At 39.7% G+C, this 14,827-nt stretch overlaps 2 protein-coding genes across 2 annotated transcripts in view; one reads left to right on the top strand and one right to left on the bottom strand.

The window, feature by feature from the left end:
• chaf1a (chromatin assembly factor 1, subunit A (p150)) overlaps window positions 1-2,088 on the top strand; it is a 17,644-nt gene extending 15,556 nt beyond the window's left edge. Inside the window, exons 14-16 of the mRNA XM_037674823.1 lie at window positions 1-52; window positions 1,622-1,697; window positions 1,806-2,088. The exon at window positions 1-52 is cut by the window's left edge and continues 267 nt beyond it. Coding sequence (XP_037530751.1) covers window positions 1-52; window positions 1,622-1,697; window positions 1,806-1,888 — 211 coding nt within the window. The 3' untranslated portion in view covers window positions 1,889-2,088. The remainder of the gene's footprint in view (window positions 53-1,621; window positions 1,698-1,805) is intronic.
• Window positions 2,089-3,105: 1,017 nt separating this feature from the next.
• On the bottom strand, window positions 3,106-14,456 carry ubxn6 (UBX domain protein 6). The gene is made up of 11 exons (XM_037674824.1): window positions 14,260-14,456; window positions 13,820-13,974; window positions 7,789-7,853; window positions 7,570-7,692; window positions 7,331-7,428; window positions 7,143-7,218; window positions 6,970-7,054; window positions 6,648-6,867; window positions 6,333-6,463; window positions 4,883-5,031; window positions 3,106-4,661 (listed from the first exon to the last, which is right to left on the bottom strand). Exons 1-11 carry the CDS (start codon window positions 14,433-14,435, stop codon window positions 4,536-4,538), a joined length of 1,404 nt encoding a protein of 467 aa, XP_037530752.1. The 5' UTR covers window positions 14,436-14,456; the 3' UTR covers window positions 3,106-4,535.
• Window positions 14,457-14,827: the final 371 nt, after the last annotated feature.

Genomic DNA, 14,827 nt, shown 5'->3' on the forward strand with positions numbered 1-14,827 from the left:
CGGCAGCCTGCCAATCACCAAGTTCATGAAGAGATTTACTTCCTCTGAGCAGGTAGTAAAACACTTGTTTTCATACTTTTGAATGTACTGAATACAGGGATTAAACTTCTCAGTCGCCACAACAGATTTCCCTTGTTTTGAACGTGGCTAGAACAGATTTGCGTCATCTGTAAAAATGAGTCAGTTTCTTTATTTGTCATATGCACCACATGTGGTGGAACAAAATTGTGTACACAGGGTCCCAGTTACATCCAGCAAAAGTATAAGTTGTAAAAGAAAAACAGTAACAAGATCTAAGATATGAACTAAGAAAAATGTTAACTAAAAATACACTAAGCACTAGTGAGGATCCAGGGATTAAACTGAAGCTGCTTTTAACCAATATAGAAAGCCTAAGTCATAGTTTGACCCGATCAGAGTGAGCCCAGGTGTGAGCAGCAGAGAAACTGCAGGTGAAGGCTCACCTTGCAGCAAGTCAAGCTGCCCTAATGGAACCACTCACCATCCATGAAGGTGATGAAATGTAAGAAATTATTAAACTTGCCGTAAGGGTATCTACCATTCATTATCCAGAATCTTTCTTGTTGTAGTACAAGATTCAGCCACTGGATGGCGTTTCATGGACTGTGGCTTGGTGATGGTCACAAGTCTTCGTGATGCTTCGCTGTCTGACTCGTGGTTCAAGCCATTCAACTACATGATATACACAAGAACTCTCTGAAATAATCACTGGACAGAACGGTGCCAAACACCAACATAACCAAAATTATTTAAAGATTACATACCAATCAATTTTACCAACAATTCTTATCGAGGTTGTGGGAGTCACATAGTACCGGTAAAATACGGTAAATATTCATTAAATTACTACCATTGATTTTTATTGTTAACTTGGTAACAGCTGCTGTTTTTAAATGTACTTTCTAAATAAATTTGACGTGATTTCTGCTCATGAGGAGGGAGGAGAGAGAAGAGCCTCCCGTTGTCTCCTCCGCTGTGTTTCATGCGTTGCGGTATTTAAACATGTTTACCGTACAAATTTTTTTTCTGAAAATTGCCTTTAACACGTCAAGTTCATAGTAGCTGACCAAAAATCACGTATCACTATGTTCTTCGTCCTCCTGTAAATTACTTGGAGGCTCAGAAAAACGTGATGACACTCCATCTCCGTCTCACTCGGCAGCTGTTTCCTCCTCGACAGCTTTTAACTTGAACGCTGCATCATAATAAATTCTCTGTGGTTTCCATTATCGCTGCAGATGAACAGGTCTGTGCATGAAGTGCAAAATACTGGAACAGAAGAAATTACATCTTGTGGGATGGTCCTGGAGAGTACCTCATTGGTCATTCATGTTAGACTTCTGGTCACATGATGACAGAGTGGGTGGAGTTATGGTTGGAAATTTTAAACCCTGACCATGTGGTTACATGTGGCATTCACTCTGTGTATAACAAAAACCCACTCTCAAGAGGAGTTTTAAACCACTACAGATGTGGGGGAACCTCTAGGTGTAGAAACAATCCAGTGAAGTTGTGTTTTTCTGCTTTAATCCATGTGAATCTGTGTTTTTAAGGATTATAACCTTTAATTTACAGACTGACTTTTGTTTGACTCTGTTAGACTGAAGCAGATGGTTTTCAGGCTGACACTGAGGAAGACTGTAATGAAGACTGCGTCATCATCTCTACACAAAGTGGTGAGCTACTTAAAATGAATTTTAAGGAAAGCTTATTGTTGATTTTCACTGCATAAACACAAATGCACATATTTTCAGGTAAATATAACATGATGCGTGACCTTTTAGGTACCAAAAGAGAGGACCCCTCTGAGGGAGATGGTCTGATGGAGGTCACCCCCTCGGCTTCAGATGCAGTCTCTTCGGCCTGAGGACCGATGAGACTTTTCACCAGAACCACACTGATTATATTTTCCCATTAACGCACCCGACCTGGTGCTAAACTCTGCGATCAAAACCGAGTCCTCAAGAAAAAAGAAGCACCCTGCATGAAACAAAAGCACATCAGTCTTGGTATTTTGACTCATCTCACCCCTCCCTATGCTTTTTGTTTCAAAACATTTGATTTAAAATCTAAAGATTGAAGAACTAATCAAAGGGACTGGGAGTTTATAGGGCTAAGATGAGTAGAAATTATTTTTCACCAGTATTTACATCAATAAAAACACAAAGTTTTCTCTTTATCCCCAACACATTTGTGTTCGTGTGGTGCGAGTGAAACTACGGTAGTTTATAATAAGTCAGTGCTGGGATACAAGAGGCTTAAAGTTCATATGTACATGTCTGGGATCTCTGTGGTTTCATATATTTTGCTGTTTCTAAATCTGACCACTGGAGTAGCTGAGAGATCTGTACTTGTACAGTTAGATACAGTGTCAGTGTTTTATAAATATGTATTTCTGTATGTTTCAAGATTATTTGAACACGACAAAATCATTAAACGTAAATAAAAATACTGCACCTTTTAGCCGTTTTATTCTCTTTCGCTGCCTCCGACAGGTGTAAATAAATAGGATGTGACTGTGGACAAAAACACTAAAGAAAAATATGAATTTCTAATGCTGCAGTTTATGAATTTGTACTGCACTTCAATTAAATGTGTAGTTTTTTTTTTTTGTTTGTTTTTTTAAAGGGACCATTTCAGATCCTGTTTAGTGTGAATCCTCAAAGCTGAACCTAAATTAGAATGAACACTTTTAGTAAAACTCAAGTTTACATAAAAGTTTCAGTCAGAAGGTCCTTAATAAACAGGCTGTCGAGTCAAATTCAGTTTTTGTGTATCCTTTGTTTTTATTGTAGTGTTCAAAATAATTTTAATTTTAGGAGGCAACATTGCTCACACTGCAGCAGAAATAAAGTAGAAATGTCAAAACATTTATTTATTTTTTGTCTAAAGGCTCAACTTTCAACTAAAATACTGCTGTTTTGTTTTTATATCTATAAGAAGTAATGGAGCTGCATCACCTCACCTGTAAAAAACCTCCAGTTCTGATTTAACCTAAACACAGTGAAATACTTGTGTGTGCACGCCACATTAAAAACTCAAAGCTATAGAAATGTAATGTTTTATTAGATAAAATCTGCAGGGCGTGGTCATCCAGGCAGCTTCAGAAGCAACAAAGCGTATTTAAATCACAATGCTCTTTAACACAAGTCACATTTTAAGGATTTCAACCCTCCTGTGACACATCTGGTCACGGATACAGCCACGTCAAACAAATCAATGGTAGATGCTCAAGATGTGCACAAATACATTATTTTTATCTTGTAACTTGATCAGATGCAAATACTGTCTTTAGATCCAATTCTTTCACGGTTGCCCACAACTCAAGGATTTTACGACTTTGAATGATGAGTCATCTTAACCAACCATGATGAAACTTGAAGGGGTCAAGTTTTAACACTTTTCAATAAATTACTGTGGCAATATTACATTTAAACAATGTTTACTTTGTTAATCCCTAATGGGGAAATTGATTCAGTCTTTTCTCATCACACGTGGAGCAGAGCTGCTACTTCAGGTGCTGGGGAGCAGCTGGAGGGTTAAGGGCCCACGGTAGGGCCAAAAAGGGTGGAAGCAAATAAGTGCTTAACTTTTCCCACCCAAATTGTATGAGCCAATCTGGGGATTTGAACCTGCAACCTTCCGATCACAGGTTCATTATCTACCAAATTTAACCCAGACAGCATTAATCTATAGTGCTGTAATAAACTTGTTTTCTATTGCGCAAGTTCAAATATATATTTAATAACGACAATTTATTTTAATTTCACACTAGCTATGTAAAATAAAATCATTAGTGTAATTTTGAATTAGTATTACAGGTTCTGCATGTTTCAAATGTCAAGGAAGTGTCCAAAATAAAAGCTGGCATAAAAATATGTTCTCTAAAGGTTTGGAGAAAAAAGCAGTTTGTGATTATGTTCAAGCCAGAGGGGGTTGGTCATTGAGGATTATTCCTAACTTTCAACAATTACACTTTTTTTGGTTTGATGTTTAAATTTAGTTTTCTTTACAGCTAGAACCGTTCCTTTAAAGTGCTAATGACTGATCAGATTGAAGCAAATCTGAACTGCTCTAAGATTTATCAGCGATAAGCCAGAAGATGATCATATTAGCTGGTCTTGATGTAAATGTGTTGTACAGCATAAATGGGAGGAGAAGCCGGACCATCAACACTAAAATCCACCTTGAACACTGAACAGATCACATCCAGACTTCCATAAAACCACGGCACTGATGAGCAGCACAGTTTGCTGATGGGAACAAAATGAAGCTTTCGTGACTTGAACAGGGTTCAGTACGTAACAACAAAAACAAACATTTGATGTTTGTGTGTTCATAATGCTGCTGATATCATCCGAGGACAAAAATATACTCAAAGCTCATCCATCCAGGCGACGCTCCCCCACGTTCTATCGTTGATTATAATTTGTAAAAATAAATGCATCACTAGACGTAACAGTTTCCTCCCAGCACGGGGTAAGGAAATGGGGAGGGGTAATCGGCGGGACTTCTCAGTTCAGCGTTCGGATGTTCTCCATCAGCTCTGGTTTCAGGAGGGTGGGGCTCTTCTCACCTGCAGCAGCGATGTCAGCCTGCACAGCTGCATCCCAGGCAAATGTGAGCAGGGCAGCAGGGACCTGCACCAAACAGGAACACGATCATCAAAATGTGTCGGCATGGGACCTCCATCTTTGATTTATGTAAATATACGTGGGCTTGAAGATAAATACTTTGTTTTACTTTTCTTATAGTAAACGGAAAATGAGAGAACTTGAACATAACACTACAAAATAGTGTTTCTTGGTCCATTCCTCACTGTAAGACCATTTTTATTTTGATTGCTGCTTCTTGTCCTCACCAAGTTAGATTCTGCAAGCGAGAGCTCCTCGGACTCCTGCAGTTTCTGACCTCCTGGAGCGATGAGCTCAAAGGGCTGCCAGCCGTCCACCAGAGACTCTCGTACAAATTCAAAGAGAGCAGGCAGCCGGTCCCAGGCGTAAAACGTGCCTGGAACACACACATCATCCGTACTAATCATTCACCTCAAAAACAAGATAACGTGTGTTGTTTATACTGGAGAAAATGCACGGTGAATGCTTATTGCAGAAGAACTTGCTGAAAATGGAAGACATTATCAGAAGAAAGACAAATATTTGCTGAACTATGTTTAAATGAGAAGAGATTAGAACAAAGAGGAAATTAGCTAAAAAGCTGAAATTGGCCAAAAAAATATATATATAGCTGAAAAGGCAGAATGAAGCTTAAACCGCCAGAACGAAGTGGAAGGAGCTGAAATTAGCTAAAAAATGTGGAATTAGCTGAAAAAATTCAAATGAGCATAAAAACAGCTAAATATTAACTGAAATTGCAGAAAATGCTGAAACTTGCAGAAATAAGCTGAACACGTAAATTGAAATTAGCATAAAGAAGTTAATTAGGCTGAAAGTAGCAGAAATAACCATGAAAAACTTGAATTTATCTGAAAAAGGTTCAAATTAGCTAAAAATGCTAAAAAAAATTAGCTGAAAACGTAGAACAAGCTTGAATTAGCAACTAGAGAGCACAGTTTTGCCCATTTAGGTTGAAAGAATCAGAAATGAGCACAAAAGTGGAAATTACCTGGAAAGTTGAAATTAGCAAAAACAAGCTGAAATGTAACTAAAAAAGCAGAAAGAAGCTGAAATTGCAAGAAGGAAATGGAGAGAGCACATTTTTTTGCTGAATTAGGCTGGAAAAAGTTGAAGTGCAAAAAGTGTGGAATTAGCTGAAAAAGCTAAAAATTAGCATAAATAGCTAAATAGTAGCTGAAATAACAGAAAATGCTGAAACTTGCAGAAATAAGCTGAAAGGAACTGAAATAATTTAGAAGAAGGACAAAAATGTTGTAGTTAGCAGAAAGTATCTGAAAGGAGCACAAAACAGCTGAACAGACAACCGAAAGTAGCTAAACATGTTTAACATCCTGATGCATGCTCAAACATGTTTAAATTTGCAGAAAGAAGCTGAACCAGAACAAAATGTGAAAGGAGCAGGAAAAGGTTGTAAACACATTTGAAAATATGATTGATGTAAGATGAGATCAATTCATTTTCTCTGAGAAAAAAATGGTCAAAAAAGGCTAAATATTTCAAAAAGCTAAAGTTACACCAATACCAAAAGTCAAAGCAGAATTGTCCTGAACGAGCTGAACGTTTTGATGTATGACTTGTTGAAGTAGCACAAACATTGTGGAACGAGAGATGAAAAATGGGTCAGAATAGAGCGAATGCTTCACAAACGTTCACACGGTGGAGTTCTTGATGACTGACCTTGCAGCAGGTTGTCATCAGGCAGTCGGATCCTGAGAAGGGTGTAGTTGTATTTCCCTCTCTCCCTCCGGTTCTCCTTCTCCCTCATGGCTTTAGTGCGAAGCATGGCGTTCTTCGCCACTAACGTAGTCCTGAGGAGCACACAAAGGACTCAGCTCCTTCACTACACTCTGACAGACAGACGCTAACGAGTGGAGGTGTCCGACACACCCAGGAAGCACACGAAACAGCAGAACAAGAATCCATTAACAAATATCTCTACACCGGTGGAGGATGTAAACAACCAAAGAAAAGCACATAACTTAGAAAACAAACCTGAGCTGTTGCTCCCGCTTGAGCTCCTCTGCCGTCAGCTTGTAGAACTCTGGTGGAAGCTCAAAGCGCTGGGCGTTAGGAGAAGGCCTAACAGCCTGAGCCTGCCGGTCCAGCTGCGCTCTGACCGGCTCTCCTCTCTGGAGGCGATCCCTGCGCTCCATCATTAGCTCCAGAGCGTCAGCACTCTGCTCTGGTAACACCAGAAACTCCTCTTCTTCCTCTTGATTACCATTACAGGTAAAGACAAAAAAACAACGCTGATCTAACTATGATCAAGTAGCCATGACAGACATGTTGAATAAAAACAGGAAGGTGCTTCTACCTCGGCCCTCAACAGGAAGCAGAACGCTCATGAAGCCCAAAGCCTGCAGAAACTCTTGACAGCCCTCAACAAGAAAAATCTTTTCCTATAAGATGAATGATTTTTTTAAAATAATCAGTCCAGTGGGAGGGGGGAGGTGATAAACTGGCTCTAGATGCTAGTTTCATACACACCTGGAACACCTTGTTGCGGACTTTAATCTTCCTGTATTTCTCCTCTGTGGGGTTCTTACATATATTTTCAACATATCTGTTAGCAAAAAAAAAAGTAAGAAACATACAAAAAGATAGGCAGTTAAGAATGTACATGTAAACGGAGACATTAATCTGTAAGAAATAACTTGTTGTGAATCAAGTCTTACTTGCTTATGATGTCCACAGCTGCCTTCACCTTCTCTCTGTCCTTGTTAAACGTGTGGATCATCATAACAGACGCTTCAATCACATCCTCGTCAAAGCGCTGACGGTGAAAACAGTGTTTTTTAACCAACAATGCCTCATCTCACCTGAGTATTAAGTAACACTATTACGTTGCTAAAACTACATATATGTCCTGATTAGATCTAAAAAGGAACAAGTACCTACTTCCTCAGAGACATACCATTAAAATGGCCTGTTTGATGTGAGCCTCCCGTTCACTTTTGGTTAACATTGCTCCGGTGAAAGGACAAATGAAATAAACACCGGACACAGACAGGCAGGTGGCCTCTTTCACTCTGGATCCCTGGACATCAGTCAAAGATGTTAAATGTGTTGCCCAACAAATTAAATGTTTCAAAGCTGCGTTGTTTTAGATGTCCTCGTGTGAACTGGAACGCACCTCTGCTGCAGACGCCTCGTCTTTTTCAGCCACGGCCGCTGCCTCAGCCTCCAGTTCTCTTTTAACTTCAAGGAAATGCAGAAAAAAACAGATGTTAATAGAAAGATGAGCCGACCCGCTGCCCAAAGGCTTATGAATGATCAGTGTAGAACAGTCTACCAGGACACTCCTGGTGATTTAGCAACATCTCAAAACACATTTGTTCAGTTAGTATCCAACTTTACACCTCCATTAAAGACTTTATCTACTAAACAACACACTGCATTAGTTTTCATCATGCTGTGTTTTGTCTTTGTATCTTAGACATTTTACTGCACATTTTCCTGTAGGAATATACATTTTGAAAGAGATTTGCATTGGATCTATACAATATAATGAAAATATATCCCAACATCTGTGAGTGCAATGTCAATATTACAAAGAATCATAGGCAAGGCCGGATTAACCATATGGGCAACTGCCCAGGGGCCCATGATCTCTAAGGGGCCCAGGGCAGTGAGGGCACAAGCAAAATATCTGGTCATCTCCTGCTTTACTTGGAGCTCTGCGCTGCATTTGTGCAGCCCCGACTCCTCCCAGCGCGGATGCTGCAGCTCTCGTTTTTTTTTTGTTTCCTCAATCGGATCCTCGACAGCGCGACCTGTCAATCAACCCAGAAGGCGTGTCAGTAACTGACCAATCGACAACCTCAATTTGTCCCCAAGGTAAACGCCCCTTACCTGCTGACAAGCTCATCAGGTTTTTTTTCTTGAAAAACATGGTTTTAATTAAAACAATAAGTTTGTATCTGTTGTGAGATGATTCTTGCAGTTTTGCAGTTTTTTAATCTACTTAATGAAGAATAGTACGACTTAAAATTGTTCATTAAACAGGAAGGAGGACTTATTATCCCTCCTCTTACTACAGAGAATGTGGTGCTTTGCTATAAGTACAACTATATTTATGGCATCAGAGAAAGCTGAGCTTCAGTTATCCACGTAAAGTAAAATGGCATCAGCATGAAAAGAAGGAATGTTAAGTTTGAGATTAATCCAGTTTCTGATGTCTGACCAAACACTTTGTATTGACATGAAAAAAACATACTCGAGGGATTCATCTTGTGATTTACAACAGGCACAAAAATCAACCTCAAATTTTAATCTTCTTTCAAGAATCATGGCTACAGGATATATTTTATTTATTATTTTAAATGATTCTCATTCACTTTAGGAGATTTAGACCATTTGACAATTTTAGAATGAGCAGAAGTCATTCTGGTTTTATGATTTATATTAGGAGGTTTCTTGAAGGAATCTTTGTTATAATCAGCAAATACTTTGTCTCAAACATTCATTGATCATCTTGTTGCATTTGAAGTCAACTAAGTTACAGTCATTTAATTTTAATGTGGGCATCAAATCATCACCTTTGATTATATAATATTTTTAATTCATTGAATCAGCTGTTGGTCAGGTTACTTCTTGTTGTGCCATTAGCTCTAAAATAGTTACTGAATCAAGTGTTTCCTTCCATCCATCCGTGGGGGTAGCAGCCTAAGTGGGGAGGCCCAGACTTCCCTCTCCCCAGACACTTGGACCAGCTCCTCCAGGGGAATCCCAAGGTGTTCCAAGTGTTTACTTATGTAGGTAAAACTAGATGTTAACCAACCATTAAAATACACCAGGATGCAGGAAATGACATCTACTTTATTCAAACGTTTCTGGAGGAGGAGGACCCCCAGACACCCCCCCCCCCCACACACACACACACACACACATTATAAATGCATCTGACACCAGTGGCCAACACGTTACTAAACAAGTACATATGGTGTCATGTGGTGTTCAAAGTGCGTTCAACTTAATTCAGTCTTCATGATTTGTGCCAATGAGCATTTGGAGTTTTATACATAAAAATACACTTGACAGTTAGAATTTTAAGTATATTTACTGTATATTATGGTAATTTATTCTGTATTTTGCCAGATTATGGTGATTCTGGGGTCGTGATGATGGGGCCCTTGAAGATTGTTGCCCAGGGTACAGCAAAGTGTTAATCTGGCCCTGATCATAGGCGATTATATTTCAAGTGCCATGCATTCATAATAAGTGCCAACTTGTCATCATTGTATGTTCCTGTACAATGATGAAATTAGTTCTATTTCGTATAGGCTTCGCCCTTTAAGGCTGTCGCTTAGTGGGTTTATTCCGTCATGCGGAGCATTACACTGAAAAATTTAGTCCACGCCCACCTGCTGTGTGGGCCCCACCCGGTCCATATAAATTACGTTAAGAGCGGGTGATCGGCTCCCATTTTTCTTCAGCGAGCTAACAGCACTGTCAGAAGAACGAAGAAGGAAAGTTGTCTAGCTGACCAACCTTTGTTAAGACTGCCTGTGGCCCCGCCACGTCAACCATGTCGTCCCGGTGAGTTCTCCTCCCCGAGGAGAAACAGACGAGCAGTCTTGTTTCAAGGTAAGCGCCGAGGAGTATTTCTTAGTGACAGGTCGCTACTCGCTGGACGACACCATCTTGTAATTTTCCTCTTATCGCCAGCCCTCGGAGCGAATCGGATGGTTCCTCCGGGACAGGCGACGTCAGCAGCAGCCCCCCCGCTGCTCATTCCCTCCTGGAGAGCGTAGTGTCGGTGGAGGGGGGCTGAGTGAATGCTCACCCCCCCCCCCCCCAACCTTGTTTCGCATCAACGACCTCACCGCTCCCAGCCGCCGGTGCCCTCCTCTGGAGTTGCCCGGCTCTTCCTCTATTGCCTTTGTTAATTTTATCGGATGAAAATATCTTCCCTCTTGATTAAACTCCACCATTACTTTCCATTCATCTTCCCTGATTAACTCCACCTGTGTTTGCTTCCTTGGACTTGAATTTGTTTTGGTCTTTTTACTTGTGTCTATTCGTAATGCGCTATCTTCTGACCAGCTTCTGTCTCTTTCATGTCTTTTCCTTTGAGCTTTTTTCATTTTTGCTGATTTTGTCTTTATCCATTCCATTTCATTTCCACCTGAAGTGGAGGCCATGGTGCTACAGTCAGTGCTCAGTTCATGCAGTCCACCAAACAATTTCCAGCTCCTACCGCCCTTTAAATGTTTGTCTGACTCCAACCTCAAAGTCCTCCAAACACCGGAAATACTTTGTATTCTCAGGCTTCTGATCCAGAGCCCCATAAAGAGAGAGTTGCGACACTCCCATAGAAGAATGGAATGCGGAAGCTACGTGGGTCGTGCAGCGGCAAATAGTTCCAAACAGCAGTGGTTCAGCATTGAACGTAGTTCATTCTCCGCGTTTTCTCCGGTAAGTTGATGAAAATACGACACTTTTTTGCCATTGTGAAGAGTTATCTGACTGTTCTGTACCACGATTTATCAACATTAATACTTCTTGTCTCCAGTTTTAGTTAATGAAACATGTTAAATTGCTAGTTGTGTTTTAACTGCAGCTGCTCTGCAACATGACGGTTTAAACGGGTCGATTTCTAATTCAACGTTTTAAAATATCTATTACTGCTTAAATTTTGAAAGGTGGTCTTTTTTAAATTATGGTAATTCCAGTTACTGAACTCAACTAGAAAATATTTGGCCTTTTTTATTCTGAGAGATTCATTCAACCTTTATTTCTACAGGTAAATCCCATTGAGCCTCGAGGACTCATTTACAAGAGAGACCTGATTTAACAAAGAATGATGACAACATGACAACAAGATTGATGTAATTTAGTTAAAGTTATAGATCATTTGTCAAAGACTGCAGCATAAATTGTGACATTATCATTAAAGAAAAACGTGATTGTGGAGATGAGTCAATGTTTTCATGTTTTCCAGGTAAACCAGAGGAGAATGACTTCATGAACTGAATGTTGCATTCAAAGTATCACAAAGGTACAAGATCTCATTTTCTGTCTTCTATTAATCAGTAACAGCTGAATCAAGATGTTTGAATAAAATTACTTTAACACCATAACCTTCACAAAGTTGGTATTTACTGCAGGACTGTTCATTTACATTAGTTTTATATTATTAGTTTAGCGTTTGGTAATCATGGGTCAAGTTGAGATGAGACTCTTTCAAGACAGAACAAGAAATAAGAATTATTACAAGAATATATCAGCATCAATAAACTGTAGGACAGTAACAAAACACTTATTAAACTATCACAGGTACATTGAGATGGAGCTGGAAGTTATTCTTCATGCCAGTTGTCTTCATCTGATCTTTTGTAAAAATATGTCAATTTATTTTCCATTGTTAATATTTTTCTTCGCAGGACTGAGTTAATTTTCTTGTCTGAGTTTCTTCTATCCTGCTTATGTTTTTTTTTTTTGTGTTCTAATTGTTCCTCAGGTTGTTCATCTCTGTTCCCTGACTGCCTGTTGATCCATCCTGGCCCTGTTGATCCTGGATCATCAGATCCTGACATGTCCCCGTCCTCTGAGGACACATTTTCATCTTTCCCTCATCTCACTCGCCTCATTTCTGTTTCTTCCTCAGTCTCTGAAATTACAACGTCACTGTTAGAATGAAGATTAATGTTCAATAAAAATATGACGTGTCTTATTTAACACTGTTCGTACCAAAGTTTAATTTAGAACAACATGTGTGATCACTGGTCAGATCACTGGTCAGGTCGCTGGTCAGATCACTGGTCAGATCACTGGTCAGGTCACTGGTCAGTGGAAGTTCTGCTGTTCTTCTCATCTGGTTCTGGTCCATGAACAACTGGTTGACCCTCCTTCAGTCTCACACGTCCTCACTGTGTCCCTGTCTCACTCGTCCTCACTGTGTCTCTGTCTGACTCGTCCTCACTGTGTCTCTGTGAACTGTCCTCTCTCTAAATGTGTCTGTAGAGCAACATTAGTTTATTTTCTTGCACATTTCTTTGACAGTTAAACATTTTGAGCCCTGATTGAAAATGTTTGTGCAGATTAAATTTACAGCTCTCACTTTGTGTTGTTGTGATGATGATGATGATGGTGGTGCTCCTGCTGACTTGAGATGATGTCATTAATAAACAGTATAAATGGCAGTAAAAGTACTTTATTAAAGCTTGTTTTACATTTTACATATTTTATAATAAATTGTTAATTTATTTTTGCACAGTTAACACTTATTTTGTCATCTGTTATGATTTTAACTAGAAACAGTTTCATTTAAATTAACATTTTAATCAATGAATTAATTTTACAATAGTTGTCAGGCTACAATCAACTCAGTTATCAGGTACTTGGTTGCCATAAAAAAAACGACAAATACAACAATTATATTCAGTCTCTCTTGTAAATGAGTCCTCGTGGCTCAATGGGACGAACCTGTTTAAATAAAGGTTGAATTAATATCTTCTATAGAAATCAATAATTCATCCAGATGATCTGAGGTAAGCTGGAGCAGATCTGAACTGCTGCATGGAGGACAAGCAGAGAACATCACGAATAAGCTTTATAACAGGTGTTACTCTGATCTTTTATTTATCCTGTGTAACGTTATAAAACACTGACATGGCTATATTGATCATTGTATTGCATATTAAAAAAAATTCTAACAAATATGTGTTTGCAGACTCGTTCCCTTCTAAAAAAATGTAATGATAAATGTATCAGCCGCTTCTAAAAATGCTTTGATAAAATGCATAGTGTGTGAAATAATCAGTTCGTTACTGCTCAGTAATTACTGAAAGACACAGGTAAAGTAAGAAAAGTCGATTTTTGTGTTATGTTGCGTCAGCAGCCGCTCAAACTGGCTGACAGGATGAGCTGTTTGGAACTATTGGGAGCTGCATGAACCACGTGACCGCGTATCGGCGAGTTCAAAGAGTGTCGCAACTCTCTCAGGGCTCTGCTCTGAGCTAATCTGACTTCTTCTTCTTTGGTTTTTAACTGCAGCTTGCATCCATCAATGTTGCACTACTGCCGTCTCTTGGCGTTTATAAATTAATTTCTTTCCTCGAATTCTCTTACCGAGTCCAGTATTTAATCAATCTGACTTAAAGCAAGACGCCTAAAGAACAGCACAGTGTGAGGAGTGTCATGGGGCTCAGCTCTTCCCTCACCCTGGTTCCTGATCGCCTTGGACGCGTGCACTTTCGGCCTCGGCTTCTGCTCAATTCTGGCCAGGGCTGCGGCTCCTGCCCTCTGGGCTCCTTCACCGGGAGCATGGCTGTTCTGGTTGGAGCTGGAGTCGCTCTGCACCACCTGCGGTTTGGTGCTGGAAGGACAACAACAACTCCGGATGAGGAAACAGGCATCGGTTTAAGATGAAAGGGCCGAACGACGTAATTAAACACACCACGTGACTGAACACTTCCCGCTAAGACCAACCCTCGATAACGATCGACTTGACTGTTACGTAATCTACTTCAGTAAATAATAACATAAACAGTTAGCTCGTTAAACACTAACACGCATGCAGATCAAAATAATCCTGAGCTATTAGCCTAATGCTGTTAGCGCCGTAGCATGTTGTAAAAAAATTAAAAGCGTGCTAATTTACCTCGTATCTTCTGTTAACTTCTTCCCGGGTCCCGCAGACTTAAACGTGAGGTCTTTTTTAAGGTCTTCGAAAAACTTCTTCATATTCTGTATTTGCCAGTGAAGACAAAACCATACGAAAGAAACGAAGAGCAGCACAAAACCTAGCAAAAACGACAACCGAAAGTTGCGTCTCATGGCACTGGGTTACTTCCGGTCTTAATGGAAGTGCCAGCCTTTTCTTTCGCTGATGTGGAGGAAATGGCAGCGGTGAATTCTTCAGCCAATAAACTTGAGAAAGGAGAAAAGTTATTCCATGAAGAGTGTATCCACAGCTATCAAGGTAAGAGCAGACGTAGCTTAGCGAGCTAACCGTTAGCTACAACATATGAAGTACACAAACATGGTAATAAAGTCTAATTTAGTGTGCTAAAGTATATTTGAGACAGACGTGGTGTAAACTTTTAACTGGGTGATTGTTTTTTTGCGGCAACATTTCATGTCCGCATGTTTCTCTGACCCTGATTTTTTTCTAAAATGTGTGTGTATATATATATATATATATATATATATATATATATATATATATA

Source organism: Nematolebias whitei, chromosome 3 (assembly GCF_014905685.2).
Source record: "Nematolebias whitei isolate Nwh7 chromosome 3, NemWhi1, whole genome shotgun sequence".
Taxonomy (NCBI): Eukaryota; Metazoa; Chordata; class Actinopteri; order Cyprinodontiformes; family Rivulidae; genus Nematolebias; species Nematolebias whitei.